This window comes from Gymnoscopelus braueri (genome assembly GCF_963280865.1).
Source record: "Gymnoscopelus braueri genome assembly, chromosome: 5".
In the NCBI taxonomy this organism is placed as follows: Eukaryota; Metazoa; Chordata; class Actinopteri; order Myctophiformes; family Myctophidae; genus Gymnoscopelus; species Gymnoscopelus braueri.
Window position 1 is genome coordinate 1,739,977 of NC_137606.1, and position 14,895 is coordinate 1,754,871.

The following is a 14,895-nucleotide window of genomic DNA, read 5'->3' on the forward strand; positions in this document are numbered from 1 at the left end:
CTCCCTCAGACTGTCATTGTCACTTGCTAGTAGCGACGATCAGTGTGAAGCTGTTCGTACTTGGTCCACGATCAGTTCACCGATCTGTACAGCAATTATGTCCGACTCCATAAAGAATGTCGCAATATTTGGCTCCACGGGCATGAGCGGGTTGGCAACACTTCCACAAGCTGTAGCGGCAGGTAAGGACGCATAGACGGTAGACCTGTGGTGGAAATAGTACCCAATTTTTTTTTACTTAAGTAAAAGTATCAATACTGCAATGCAGAAATACTCTGTTGCAAGTAAAAGTCTGGAATTCAAAATTTACTTGAGTAAAAGTGCAAAAGTATTGGTATCAAATTCTACTTAAAGTACCAAAAGTAGAAAGTACTCCGTATGCAGAATGTCCCATTGAAAAAAGCAAAATATGTAAAATTATTTTGAAAATAGCAGATCTACAAGCTATTTTCAAATTGCCGAAATGTATACTGGAAATTTGGAATGAAGTGGGTAATGTATGTTTCGTAAAAAGTAACTAGTAGGCTAGTAACTAAAGTTTTCAAATAGTAAAAGTACAATATTTGTTTCTGAGAGTAGTGCAGTAGAAGTAAAAGTACTGAACATTGGGAAATACTCCAGTAAAGTAAAAAATACCTAAAAATTATACTGAAGTACAGTACTTGAGTAAATGTTATTAGTTACTTTACGAGAATAGAATAGATTTAAGAATAGAGTAGACTTGAACAGAACAGAATAGAATAGAATAGAATAGAATAGAATAGAACATTGCAAAAGAGAACATGAGTAGAATCGGGAGTGCAGTGATAGACTCACTCACAAGATCCCCTTCTATGTAAAACATTGAAATCATTGTAAAATGTGTTAATGTAACAGTTATTATAACCTTTGAACAATGCTGCAGCCATCACTAATTCTAATCAACTAAAGTGGTCCTGATCTATACATCTACTGCTGATGAATAAAACGATTCATTTCTTGAATAAACCATTTTATAATTGTGTATATGCCTATTTACATGTAAACATGTTGTGAAAATCTTTTTCTCCGAATATCTAGTTCTTTTTTACAGTTCTATTCAGACAACCAATCTATCTATCTATCTATCTATCTGCATATCCTGAAAATAATATTTTAACCGGACTAGGTTCTATAATATTTATACGGCAACTACATTATTCTGACAACCAACCCATCATTTTACAATTTGTTTCCTTCCAAAAATTACTTTTAACATAATTGATAAACATATACATTGTACAAATCATGTGCAAACTCATGTGTCATTTGATTTGTCAGCAAACTTCATTTCCTTGCCCTAGTCTGGTCACCATGAGGCAAGACAAAATTGTCGAGTCATGTTAGGTTATGGTCAAGAGTGCTGACTAATGGTTAGTGCTGGTACCATGATTATGAGAGCTGATAGCGGAGCAGTGTTCACTATCTCACTAATGCAGGTTGGGTGGGCTTGCTTAGATCTTAGATTTCGCCTTCTTCTAGAATAGACTTCTATCTTCCCAGTTTAAATGTCATTAGAACAAAGCCACAGCACAAAGCTGTTAAAAAGTCCCCATGAATTGCAAACACCTGAAACAAGGCTTCTTGTTTCCTGATTGATATATGCATTGCACTGGCCTGATGTTTTACATTGGAAACTATACTATTGCACGTGGATCACCTTCAGTGTCAGTAGTGGAACAAAATTCCCTTTGAACAAGAACATCCTCAAAGCTGAAAGGGCATAACACAGGTGCAATTTTGAGAAGGTTTTAAATTCGATCCACATCTAGCTGTTATTTTCTTCTTTTTTGTTGTTATACAAATAAGTGTTACAGCTCTAATATTCCCATACAGTAGCAATCACTGCTGAAGAGAGAGTCCTACAGGATACAAAATTAACAAATGAAATTGGAAGTGATTAGATAAATAAATGAGCAGACAAAATTGTATTAAACTGTAATGGATTTTATGCTTACTAAAGGGCCAAAGAAACAGGGAGAACCCCGTTATTGAACAAACACTCTATAGCAATGATCATCATTCAGAGCTTCACTTTTTAACCAGAACTTTTTGTTTAAAGCCAAAACTATCACTTACATCACCTTAAAGTACTATGCATTTATTTTCAAAAACGATTAATTGGACCAAAGTCTGGAGGGTAGTTATTGATCTCTCCCATCACTCCCATCGCCTAGGTTACAATGTGACCGTGCTGGTCCGGGACCCTGCCCGGCTCCCTGCTGATCATAAGGCCTCCAGGGTGGTGGTGGGAGATGTTCTGAATAAAGACGACGTGAAGAAGACCCTGGAGGGCCAGGATGCTGTCATCATCATACTGGGAACGAGGAATGACCTCAGTAAGGCGATCCCATCTTTAAGGAGACACACAAAACAAACATAGTGCATAAACGCATGCATAGACAGACAGACAGATGTGCTGTGCACACGTGCAAAAGTGAGCAGTAAAATTCAAGTAGTTTACACAATTACACAGCCCATAAAGCATTGAATTCATATTTTCTTTTTTGTATTTGTCCTATTCCTAAGCCAATAATTTGATGATAGTATAAAGATGCTTATGTATCCGGTAGGAGACACAAAGGAGACTCTTTGTGTCAAATTATTGGCTTCGGAATGCGACAAAAACTAAAAAAATCTCCATTCATTCAATGTTTCATGGGGTGTGTAATTGATAGGAAATAAGTCATTTTTTGGGTGAACTACTAAAAATGCATGTCTCAGCCTACTACATACATACAGTACAAACGTGTTGAAAAACAACACAATATTGGGACAATACAGCTTGTGTTACTTACTTTCACACACACACACACACACACACACACGCACACGCGCACACACACACACACATTTTATAATAATTCTGTATTGCCACCAGGGGACAGCAATGGCATTTGTGTAAAAGTGACTTATTGCAGATGATTGTAAACGCTTACTTGTGTGCATTCTTCCTGTACCGTCTGTATCCACCACCAGGCCCCACCACGGCAATGTCTCAGGGGACCCAGAACATTATAGATGCCATGAAGGCTCGTGGGATTCGTAAGGTCATTGGCTGCATGTCAGGTATGGGGGAGAAAAATGTCCAAGTAATTTGTAGCCACGTTACAATTTACTGATTCTAATTGTTTGAAATACTTTTTGTCCGGTCCCTCATACTCCTTAATCTTTGGTTGCACTTAAAGATGCTCTTACTTGAAATCGAGCTTATTCAACTGTGATTTACTGTCACTTATTGTCAGTGGTGGAAAGTAACTAAGTACATTTACTTAAGTACTGTACTTAAGTACAATTTTGAGGTACTTTTACTTTACTGGAGTATTTCCAATTTTCTGTACTTTTACTTCTACTCCACTACATCTCAGAGGCAAATATTGTACTTTTACTCCACTAGAATTATTTGAAAACTTTAGTTACTAGTCACTTTGCAGATATAAATTATTATTATATTATAAAACATACAGTAACCACTTTAGCCCTATTTTATACCTAGGCTATTTGAAAATAGCCGATCTACAAGCTCGCGATGCGTTGTGAGCTTGTATTGTAAATAGATATTAACTACTTGACCAAGATCTGACAAAACAAGGCAACCAGAAGTGAATCCCATTTAAACATTTTCATCCTCCTCTTCCTGCCTTCCTCTCATCTCCACTCCTACCCCTTCTCATTTCTCTTTCTCTGGTCTTTCATTTCCGTTCCTTCTTTTCTTCTTTATTTTGATTTTCTTGCTCTACTTACTTTATCTCCTTATATTTAACACTCATTTATTCCCCATCCTCTCTCTTCTTTTCTCCTTAATTTGTGTTTTATTCCTTCCCCCTTCTCTCCTCACTCTGCCTCCCCAGCCTTCTTACTCTGGGACCGAGCCAGAATGCCGCCCCGTTTGGCTGCAGTGACGGAGGACCATGAGAGGATGTACACGGCTCTGAGAAACTCTGGCTTGGACTACGTGGCCACCATGCCTCCACATATTGCAGGTTAGTAGGAGGAAGAACTCATGCAGTTTGAATATCCACCTTTTTGTTGGGAGCTATTATGCAATACTATTGAACAGTGGTGTAAAGTAACTAAGTACATTTACTCAAGTACTGTACTTAAGTACAGTTTTGAGGTACTTTTACTATACTGGAGTATTTCCAATTGTCTATACTTTTACTTCTACTCCACTACACCTCAGAGGCAAATATTGTACTTTTACTCCACTACAATTATTTGAAAACTTTAGTTACTAGCTTTGCATACATAAATGATTACATTATAAAACATACGTTAACCACTTTAGCTCTATTTTATACCTAGGCTATTAGAAAATAGCCGATCTACAAGCTCATGCGACGCGTTGTGAGCTTGTAGATCTGCTATTTTCAAACATTTTACTACTTTTACTTTTGGTACTTTAAGTACAATTGGATACCAATACTTCTCTACTTTCACTCAAGTAAATTTTGAATTCTGGACTTTTAGTTTTAACAGAGTACTTCTACATTGCAGTATTGATACTTTAACTTAAGTAAAACATTTGAGTACTTTTTCCACCACTGCTATTGAAGAAATACTATTGGAGCCAACCTAACATTACGATTAGAAAAAACATTGGAGGATGAAATCATCATTTCATTATCAATATTAGATCAATATTTATTAAATGTTTACTAGTGAGGTTCAGGCAGCACGAATGAAATACTTGGCCCACCTACCTCTATTGCTAATGGATAGTAATTGTTTCTTTTACTACTTACTTACCCTAATTACGAAATTGTCACCCTGTGAGATTTCTATCTTTAGTGCATTTCTATTCTACATACAGGAGGAGTCTCTGTTGAAATGAGCTAATGGGGTCCTCCAATGAAAATAGAATAGTCAATGTAAAATCACATTTGTATTGTTGTAGTTATCATGCAGTTAAAGCGCTTCACGGGGTAAATACATTTGAACACGCTACCGGGAATTGAAACCCCAACAACACTAGGGCCGTGTTAGTGCCATGCTCTTAACTACACAGCACCAACTACACAGTGGTGTAAAGTAACTAAGTACATTTACTCAAGTACTGTACTTAAGTACACTTTTGAGGAATTTCTACTTTACTGGAGTATTTCCCATTTTCAATACTTTTACTTCTACTTCACTACATCTCAGAGGCAAATGTTGTACTTTTACTCCATTTACTAAATTATTTGAAAACTTTAGTTACTAGTTACTTTGCAGATATAAATGATTATATTATAAAACACACATTAACCACTTTAGCCCTATTTTATACATAGGCTATTGGAAAATAGCCGATCTACAAGCTTGCGTGTCGCATCGCGACGTGTTGTACCTTTACTTTTGGTACTTTAAGTATATTTTGATGACAATACTTTTGTACTTTTACTCAAGTAAGATTTTGAACACATGCCTTTTACTTGTAACAGAGTATTTCTACATTGCGGTATTGATACTTTTACTTAAGTAAAAAATGTCAGTACATTTTCCACCACTGCAACTACATCATTGATACCATTTGATCGGACGCATTTATCTTCATCTCTCACTCTCACACTACTTGCAATTACCCCATGATCTCCTTCTTTAGGTGACAAGCCTCTGACAGAGAAGTATGAAGTGACAGAGAACACGGTGAAGGGGAGAGTCATATCTAAATATGACCTGGGACATTTCTTTGTCAAGTGTCTGTCCACATCGCAGTGGGATGGCAAGGCTATTGGGCTGCATGGAGAATACAGCTAATCCTGAACACACCAAAACACTTCTAAAATGAAATTCAATCAGTGCCGTTGAATTCACTGCAATGTCATTCCTCGCTTTATTACTGAGAAAGTGTTATTCTGAATAATAAGTATTGTGCTTGCTTAGGTGAAACAACCGTTTCTCATTATATCAGTCTCTCGCTTTGATTGTGGATGTGCAACTTTGCGTTGTTATCATTTTAAAATCCAGCATGCTGGCTTGTCTGGAGAACAATTCAATATAAAGACGTGCCAAACCTAAACGTTTTTGTCATCAGCAGCGGCTGCAAATTTGACTTCTGCAGGCTTCTTTCACTTTACAAATACAACAAAACAGTCTTGATAGTTTTGATACTAATGTTATATTTGCTTAAGTTAAAATGTGTGATGTTTTCAGTTTCTAGCATTTGAAATAAAGGTTGTTATTGTACAAATGTGTGTTTTGAACATTTTATGACAAAGTATAGCCTATCATGCAAATAGAGTCGGTTTTGTTAAAATCCCTAGTGTTTTTAAGATCACATGTTATGTACTCTATATATAGGGCAGTGATTCTCAAACTTTTTGAATGTAAAGGACCCCCCGTGGTATGCATTAGGCCTCCGCCCTCCGACCCCCATAACTCTGAATGACTATAAGAGTCTTGTCTGTAACTCTTAACTGCCTAATGTGTACAAATGGAACCAAATATGGAACCACATTTGATTCCATTTGTACAGTTCCATGGACCAGTAAGGGTCCATTTGGTTCACCACTACATCATCATTAATCATTTAGCTGGGGGGGGGCCTGGAACTCCCCCAAGGGACCCTGGGGGTCCCAAGACCCCATTTTCAGAACTACTGTACTATCCCATGCACATTACATAATACATATACTCCATCGCGCCATAGTGTTGCTTGCAAAAAAGAACGGATCTACAAGCTGATAACACTTGGCAGATTGATTGATTGAATACTTTATCTTGAAATTTGCAGAAAAAAAGCACATGAAAGTACAGTTTAAAATGAAATACAAGGTCCACTAAATAGGATTGAAAAGCCATGAAAGCCTAATGGCTTGTTTCAAATGGGGTCCCAAATGTACTCAATTCAGTGACATTAAATGACAGACATATATACACTACTATGCAGAACATCATATAACAGTTTACACATTGAAAAATAAGAAAAACAAAAATATGTACAGTAAAAAAAGTTATGACTTTTACAGGGGCCAGTTTTGAATTGCTTGCTGCCACCTGAAGGTACTCGTTTAGGGCAGTTTTGAAGGAGAGTATGGTTTTACTCTCTTTAACTGCTTTTGGTAGGGCTGCGGGCATTCCACATTTTTGTTGAAGAGTTATTTTTGTCAAAACACCGTTCTACTACGAGCTTAATCTGAATGGTATGTTCGACGTGTGGAACTTCCTCTACCAACCAATGTACATTCAGGGGAGGGGCCAAAACTGGTTTTCAAAGTAGACCGACTCGTTATTCGGACGTCGATCCGTGGAATTTAGCAGATTCACTGAAATTCTACCAGTGTTTTAGTACAGATTTTATACGTGGTGTCTGTTGAAGGATTTCTGCTGTGAAGACTGCAGCTGCGGAGTCAGGTAAACTTTTCGAATACATTGAAATAATCATGCTTTTTGCAGACTGTCAGTTAAAACTTGCTTTGGTCCACATAGCGTTAAGGAGTTCTATCCATGTTACTTTAGAGCCGTTGCCCGTAAACTCCCGGTAGCGCAGGCTGTGCAGCCGCTCGTCTTTAGCAAAAATTAAAAATACGCTTTCGCTACTCACCAAAACAAAGACGGTTTTCAGATGTTGAAAACCTACTTTCCTTAGTGGGAACACTTGGAGCCCCCCACCTCGCGTCTAAAATACACGTTTTGGCTAGTAAATCAAATATTCCACCGGATGGAGAGGAAAAAATGGTTTCTCCACTGTGCCCCCTACAGATTTGGTCTATGGAATTTTTCTATTGTCGATAGTAGGGGGCGCAGTGGAGCAAGTAAAACATTTCCCCATCTGGTGAAATATTTTCTTTTCTGTCCAAAAGGTGTATTTTAGACGTGAGGTGGGGGGCTCCGAGTGTTCCCACTTAGGGAAAGTAGGCTTTCAACATCTTACAAGTTACAACCGTCTTTGTTTTCGGTGAGTGTATTCTTTATTTTTTACTACAGACGAGAGGCTGCTCTACCGGGAATGTGCGGGAAACGGCCGAAAAGTAACACAGCGTTAAGGAGAACTCATTCTAACGCTATGGACCAGAGCTACGTTAAAACCAACCTGTGGACGTGTTCGTTTCTGTGCATTGCTTACTACAGTAACTTTACAGAAACAAATAATCATTCGGCTACAAAGGGGTGTTTGGTTGATTGATTGATTCTCACTATTTCATAATCGAATACAACTTATACTTCAGAACCACAAAGATCGCCTCAAAGTGGTTCTTCTTTCGGACAATCGTCTGCATGGGGGTTGTTACATTTCTAAACACTATCCAGTAGCCATGCATTGCTTTCAGTTTTACTTTTGCATTCAAGGGTTTTTCTATCAGTGATGTAATCATGGAAGAACCAGTGTAACGCCGCCAATTATATAACACGAGCATGCTGGCAACGATCGTTGGAACATTTCAACAATGCAAATTAAAAAATCAATATTTAATTCTAACGATATATTTCTCATAGCACGTTTAGTTCATTACGGCAACCACAACATTAACGGTAAAGTGGTGTTTATTCGTAGTGCGAAAGTCATGTTGTAAAAACGAAAACTGCATTACCCACAATGCTGCTGGTCACAGCCAACCCCCCGTTGTCAACGCAAACTTAAAGTTTTGGCCAGTGTTGCCATGTCCGCTTATTATAAGCGACTTTGGGCTTGTTCTTCTGTAAAGTTGCTTGTAAATATTGATAGTTGTGGGTTGCAGGTCTTTTGGGCTTGTTTCTAAAGTGTAGAATATATGCTTATTTGGGCCTTTTTTCACGATGTTGTTTAAACTAGTGGTTCTCAAACGTTTCAAGCCCAAATTATTATGTCTGCAGACCACCATATGAAAACATTTTATGCCAGGGACCCTCACAAGATCTGTGTTGTTAAAATGTTTCATTTAACATTTTTCTTCTAGATTAAGAATAAATAAATAGCAGATCTACAACACGTTGTGAGCTTGTAGATCTGATCAAATAGGTTTAAAGTGCTCATGTAGCGTAGTCGCTTCTTTTGGGCTTGTTTTCGTAGACCTGTTTGCTTATGTCTCTCGTAAAATCTGGCAACACAGTAAGTTTTTGGCGTAAAACTCAAATCACGGGCGGGAGAAGCGGTAGTACTCACTGTATGTTCTGTATAGAGGACACTGACTAAACTAAACGTTTTACAACTTGTCCGGCAAAACATCCAATACAAGGACTTATATTTTGAGGCACGAAACGCTGTTTGAGTTATTAGTTGCCTTGATTCTTCTGTGAAAGACTTCGGATTAACATTTAAATAGCGAACAGCAAAACCATCGTCTTGAGGAGTTGGGAAGTATAAATCCACAGGTTGGTTTGATTTCAAATGTCTCTGCTCTCCAGTGTTGGAAAAAGTACTCACATATTTTACTTAAGTAAAAGTATCAATACTGCGATGTAGAAATACTCTGTAACAAGTAAAACATCCGGAATTAAAAATGTATTTGAGTATATTGGTATCAAAATCATGCACTTAAAGTACCAAAAGTAAAAGTACTCATTATGCAGAATGTCCCATTTCACAAGTTTTCAAAAATGTTAAATGTGTACAAAATCTCACATGAGGCATTGTGAGCTTGTAGATCTGCTATTTTCAAATGGCCAGTATGTATACAGAGCTGAAGTGGTTAATGTATGTGCTGTAATCATAATCCAAATCTGTAAAGTAACTAACGTTTTTTAATAATTGTAGTGTCGTTACAGTATAATATTTGCCTGTGAGGTGTAGTGGAGTAGAAGGAAAAAGTACTGAAAATTAGAAATACTCCATCAAAGTAAAAAATACCTCAAAATATTACTTAAGTACAGTACTTGAGTAAACGTACTTTACTTAACATCACTGGTGTTTTTGCACCACTTTTTTCGTTTTTTCTTTACCACAAATGTTAAGAATGCCAATTAGATTGCATGTTTAGACAGAGGCTAGGTTCATTGTTTACCTGGTATCCTAGTTTCCTTGAGGCACTGCATTCAGTGCATTGTTCTCTCTGCACTCTACTTATGCGACCATTTCACTTGGTGTTTGTTGACTACAGTTCATGCTTCCTCTGATCTCACACTTGTTGCTCTGGGTAAGAATCTCTGCTAAATGCCTAAATTGTACATTTACGGTAGTTCTTATTGCCTGTAAGTTCCACATACTAGCAACAAAGTCAGTGTCTCGGAATTCGTATTGCCTGTAGGTTTTACATACTGGCAACAAAGTGTCCCAGAGTTCCTATCTATTGCCTGTAGGCTTTATACACTGGTTATTACCTGGTAGGTTTTATATACTGGCAATAATGTGTGTGATTATTTCTGTTAAAATAGCTACATTGCGTATTGGGTAATAATACAGAGTTCTGCTCCGCTCCACAGGTCAAAGATGATCATGAAGGGACAGAAGCGTAAACATCAGCCAGGAGACATTGAGGATTTGGACAGGAATGGTGCCGTCTGGGAGAGGCAGCGGCAGTCCGTATTCTGCATTTCGCTGGACAAGTACCAGCGAGGCCAGGAGTTGCCTGAACCCAGTCTACGCCGATCCGTCCTTATAGCAAACACACTCCGACAGATCACGTCGCAAGCTAGCCAGGCTCCTTCTGCCAAATGTGCCAACGTGGAAGTGTGTCAACCCTCCAGCACTGCATCCACATTACAGGAGAGTGATAGGGAAGTTATGTTCCCTAGGATAGCAGCACCAAACCGTTATTCAATGGTAACATTGGCTAACAGCCAGTCAACTGCAGCCAAATGCCTCTTGTCGACATCAAACCAGTCCGGTGTGTCACACTGTAGTACAACTAGATCTCCAGCAAGCTGCCATTCAATTACGTCGAATGTTACGTCACACGTCGGAGATGTGGATGACGATTGGGGGTCGATGTCCTCCGACCACGACTTTTCCCTCTCGGCGGCCATCTCCTCCATCCTCACCGCACTCGACTCCACCATCGACGGAACCTCCGGCTGCAACGCCGTTCCTCAGACAGCTCCGCGAACGGCTCTGAGGTCCTTGGAGAACCTGGCGGGCTCCGCGGGGGATCCTGAGGGCGAGGCGGTGTCGGGGGCAAAACATGGGGCACGAGGTCACTGGGGCGGCTTGGAGCACCAGGAAGAGGTGTGCCGGGTCATGGAGAACAACGTGGAGGTGATGAGGTGCAGCTACCTCGGCGACTTAGCGGTGGACGATATGTTTCAGGATATAGACACGTCCCTGCTGGAGAGAGAGATGGGCTCGCTGGGAGTAAGAGTCAGTGGAGGGGGGCACTTGGCCGGAGACGAGCTGCTGAGGTACCTGCCTCCTCTGTCGACCTCTGCCTCCTGCCTGTCTTCATCGTTTTCATGGTCGTCGTCCTCCGGCTCCACTCCCTTTTCCTCACACCCCTCCTTTTCTCTCAGCCAGAGTCTGATATGCCTGCCCTCATTTTCCTCATTCAGTCCATCTTCCTCTGCTTCTTGTTCCCTCTCTCCTCCATCCTCTTCTGCCCTCTTTGGGCAGAGTCACGTTAGAGAAGTGCACGAGTTGGAGCACGTCATGGAGGTGCTGGTGGAGTCCTGATGGTCTGGAGATGCCACGAGGAAAAGAGAACCTGTGGCGGACCTCGTCTGAAGGAATGAAAAATGTTTTAATACAGCAGTGTTCATCTTTTAGTACAGCAACACTTTTTTATAAAGATGCAGGTCAGATTGGCCCTGCTGAGAACACCCTACATATTTTATTTTCTCTTGTTGTAGGCATATCTCTTTGTATACAATTTTTGTTTAGTAGGTTTATATTTTAAATAAGAATCGGTGTATAGGTTACTTTTTTTTTAAATGTTTGAGACACAAAAACCTCCATAGGCACAGACTAGTAGGATTAGTGGTTGTAATGCACCTGGCAACTTCATGTGCAACATGACAGTGCAACATTCCTGGTAAGAGGAATTTAAGTGTGCCATAGAGCAAAATCTACAATAGATTTACGTATTATACAATATAAAAGGGCCAGGAAAACTTATAGTACAATATTGCCCTTCATTGATCCCCAGGATGTTATCTAGTCTAATAAAGACTATTATTATTATCTAGTCTATGTTACAGGCATAGATGCTACATGTCATGTAACTTTTATGCCCATCTCCTCCTCTTTCCTCTACATTGTAGAGTTGGACTTCCCAGTGACAAGAGGCCTACGTATACACAATACCAACCTCTGGTTTTCTGCACGTTTGCATCACACTTTCTGAAAAGAAAAACGGTGTAGTTCCTTTAAAATCAGGTTGAAATACATAACACTATCATTAGGTCACATCTTGAGTGAAGAAACTCCATTGCTACAGGACATTGTCCTGTAGCATTGTAACAGACAATAAGAGAGTGAATGGCTACAAGACATACATAATGTTAGGTAATCAAACTGGCTGGCTGAGCCTCCTTTTTGAAATACCCCAGACTTTGCCATATGTAGACAATGTTAATGACAATGTTAATGAATAAACTTACAATCTATTAATAAGTGGAGTGTAGTTACGTAACGGTGGTATACAGTATGTATGCGTTTCTTTTGGTGGCCTAGACTCATCCAAAGTGCCTTGAATTACTACCATCATGGTACACAGTTTTGTACAGATTCCTAAACATTGGTAGTCCTTTATCCCCTGAACCAGGAAAGGAACACTTAAAACATGGCAATGTTGGCGCTCATCTCTACCTATCTACCGATCTACTAAGTATTTGCATCATAAGTTGCACCAATGACTTAATTATTTTACACAGCATTTTACATTACACTGAGCCACTACTGTACATAATCTAAACCACTGTCGGGTCAGTGTGTCATTTTCTAATGACACAGCTGACCTGTAATCATTGATTCTTCTCTAAATCATGCTATCAGGACCTTTTTGTCCTTGTCACAGGGAGTAAGTTCATACGAGTACACCAACGGTTATCATTTTATAATGGCAGTTACCTCCGTATGTGGTTGGTGGACAAGCTTGTCAGCCACTGTCAAAAATGTACCTAACTGCATACTGTGAATGTTTGTCACCTCAAAAGGTTGTTTGTAATTTTGTACGTTTTCAGTGTGGATAACCTGCTTTGTCTGGTTAACATCTGAATTATTGCACTTTTGTTAATATGCATGGTTTGATTTCCAGTTATGTGTGCATATCAGAGAGTCTCCTCTGTTTTAGCAGTGTCGCCACAGTAACAAATTAGTACAACTGCTAAGGAAAATATTAAATTAAGGAAACAATTTTGCCCATTTGACCTCAAAATCTATAATGGTTGACTGTATAAACAATTCCTAGAAATGAAACCTGCAGTATAACTGAATTGGGAAGATAGAGAACCCACTGCCACTGCTACATAAAATCGGAGAAAGCTGTCGTGAATTATTTGAGAACGCGTTTTCTGATCCATTTGTCAGGTTTTTGTATATTTATGTCGTCATGGGTCAAAATCGCTTTCTATGCACATGTCCCCTATGTAGAACTGGGCTGAAGTTGCAAGCTATTTATAAATGCCATTTGTTAACAGGATGTAACTTAACAATTTGACAATGTCCTAATGTTGTGTTGTTATATTAATGTACCCGTTATTTTATTTGAATGACTAAAGAATATTCAGTTGTGAAATTTGGTGCTTAATGCCTGGACAGTTGACACCTTAAACGGGTGTTTGTAATAAATGTATAAATAAATAAATACAAAAATAGTTTGTATAAGAAGTTTGTTACATCTGACCCACAGAAACTACAGCTCTATTACACAGTACACTTCGTATCAAAATGTCAAAAGATTTGTAATGTATTAACTGATTATAAACCATAATTATGAACCACCAAACAATATAAAATACATAAACCGAAATATCGGTCTGGTCATAAAAATAATAATAGACTGCCCTCGGTCTTCCTGCTCTCTCTCTGGAGTAGCACAAGCTATTACTAGCGTAATAGTAGAAAAACTATTACGATGCAACCCGGAAAATGGAACCAAACTTAGTTTGTGTGTATTAGGGTGAATTTTGACTGAAAATGTAATTGAATGTGCCTTTTAAGGGCGCGCTCTCACCAAAAGTTGGCTGGCCGCTGTTAAACGCAGGTTGTGCGTGGCCACAGTTTTTTGCAGCCAGCGGATTCTAAAAAACGGGAGTGACGCGCCTGTCACTCACTTTCAGGACCCTCCCCGTAGCCCGCAACGCCTGCTGCGATGAGCACCATGGTGCTTCCTGAGTCTTGGGACGGTCCGCCTTCGACTCACCCGATTGGACAGAGGGAGAAAATCAGCTCCTGCCTCCAGCAGTTTTATGCTTCCAATGGACAAGTCACGTAGAGCAGATAAACGCAAGGTCTGCGCGACAAACGGAAAAATCCGCTTTTGCGTGAATCCACGCATTTACATTGACAATGCATTGGCAGATTCTGCCCCAGAGGTAAAATAAAAGTGCGATGGGAGCGCGCCCTTGTCCATTTGAAGCATAAAACTGCTGGAGGCAGGAGCTGATTTTCCCCCTCTGTCCAATCGGGTGAGTCGAAGGCGGACCGTCCCAAGACTCAGGAAACACCATGGTGCTCAAGGCAGAAGGCGGTGCGGGCTACAGGGAGGGTCCTGAAAGTGAGTGACAGGCGCGTCACCCCTGTTTTTTTGAATCCGCTGGCTGCAAAAAACTGTGGCCGCGCACAACCCTGCGTTTAACGCTAGCCGTTTTGGTGGGAGCGCGCCCTTAGGGTTTAATCTTTGAGGATGTGGGAGCTCAGCATGCTTGAGAAATATTAAAAAAAAAAGACACTCTGAAGGCGGCATATTTCCAAATCCTGTCTGAGGTAATAAATCATTCTGTATGTAGAATGTGTTAACATTTATTTTACTATGGATGGACCAAAGGTTTGCTAATTTTTATGGGTGTGCCGTGGCTCAATAAATAAATGGAATATCAAAAACATAA

At 39.5% G+C, this 14,895-nt stretch overlaps 2 protein-coding genes across 4 annotated transcripts; both read left to right on the plus strand.

Moving 5' to 3' along the window:
* On the plus strand, nt 1–6,190 carry blvrb (biliverdin reductase B). Its single transcript, XM_080428828.1, has 5 exons — nt 1–182; nt 2,196–2,357; nt 2,998–3,087; nt 3,870–4,001; nt 5,603–6,190. The coding sequence occupies exons 1-5, from the start codon at nt 98–100 to the stop codon at nt 5,755–5,757; spliced, it is 624 nt and encodes a 207-aa protein (XP_080284954.1). The 5' UTR covers nt 1–97; the 3' UTR covers nt 5,758–6,190.
* Nucleotides 6,191–7,043: 853 nt separating this feature from the next.
* On the plus strand, nt 7,044–13,654 carry sertad3 (SERTA domain containing 3). Of its 3 annotated transcripts, none has more exons than XM_080428197.1 (2): nt 7,044–7,353; nt 10,339–13,654. In XM_080428197.1, exon 2 carries the CDS (start codon nt 10,346–10,348, stop codon nt 11,519–11,521), a length of 1,176 nt encoding a protein of 391 aa, XP_080284323.1. In that variant the 5' UTR covers nt 7,044–7,353; nt 10,339–10,345; the 3' UTR covers nt 11,522–13,654. The 3 variants fall into 3 exon arrangements, with proteins under 3 accessions (XP_080284323.1, XP_080284325.1, XP_080284324.1); XM_080428199.1 differs by lacking the exon at nt 7,044–7,353 and adding an exon at nt 9,084–9,291; XM_080428198.1 differs by lacking the exon at nt 7,044–7,353 and adding an exon at nt 9,919–10,163 and having other exon boundaries at nt 10,216–13,654.
* Nucleotides 13,655–14,895: the final 1,241 nt, after the last annotated feature.

Coding starts and splice junctions, on each gene's coding strand:
- blvrb (XM_080428828.1), top strand. CDS start 98: ATGTCCGACTCCATAAAGAATGTCGCAATATTTGGCTCCACGGGCATG. Junction 183..2,195: donor TCCACAAGCTGTAGCGGCAG/GTAAGGACGCAT, acceptor CCCATCGCCTAG/GTTACAATGTGACCGTGCTG. Junction 2,358..2,997: donor GGGAACGAGGAATGACCTCA/GTAAGGCGATCC, acceptor ATCCACCACCAG/GCCCCACCACGGCAATGTCT.
- sertad3 (XM_080428197.1), top strand. CDS start 10,346: ATGATCATGAAGGGACAGAAGCGTAAACATCAGCCAGGAGACATTGAG.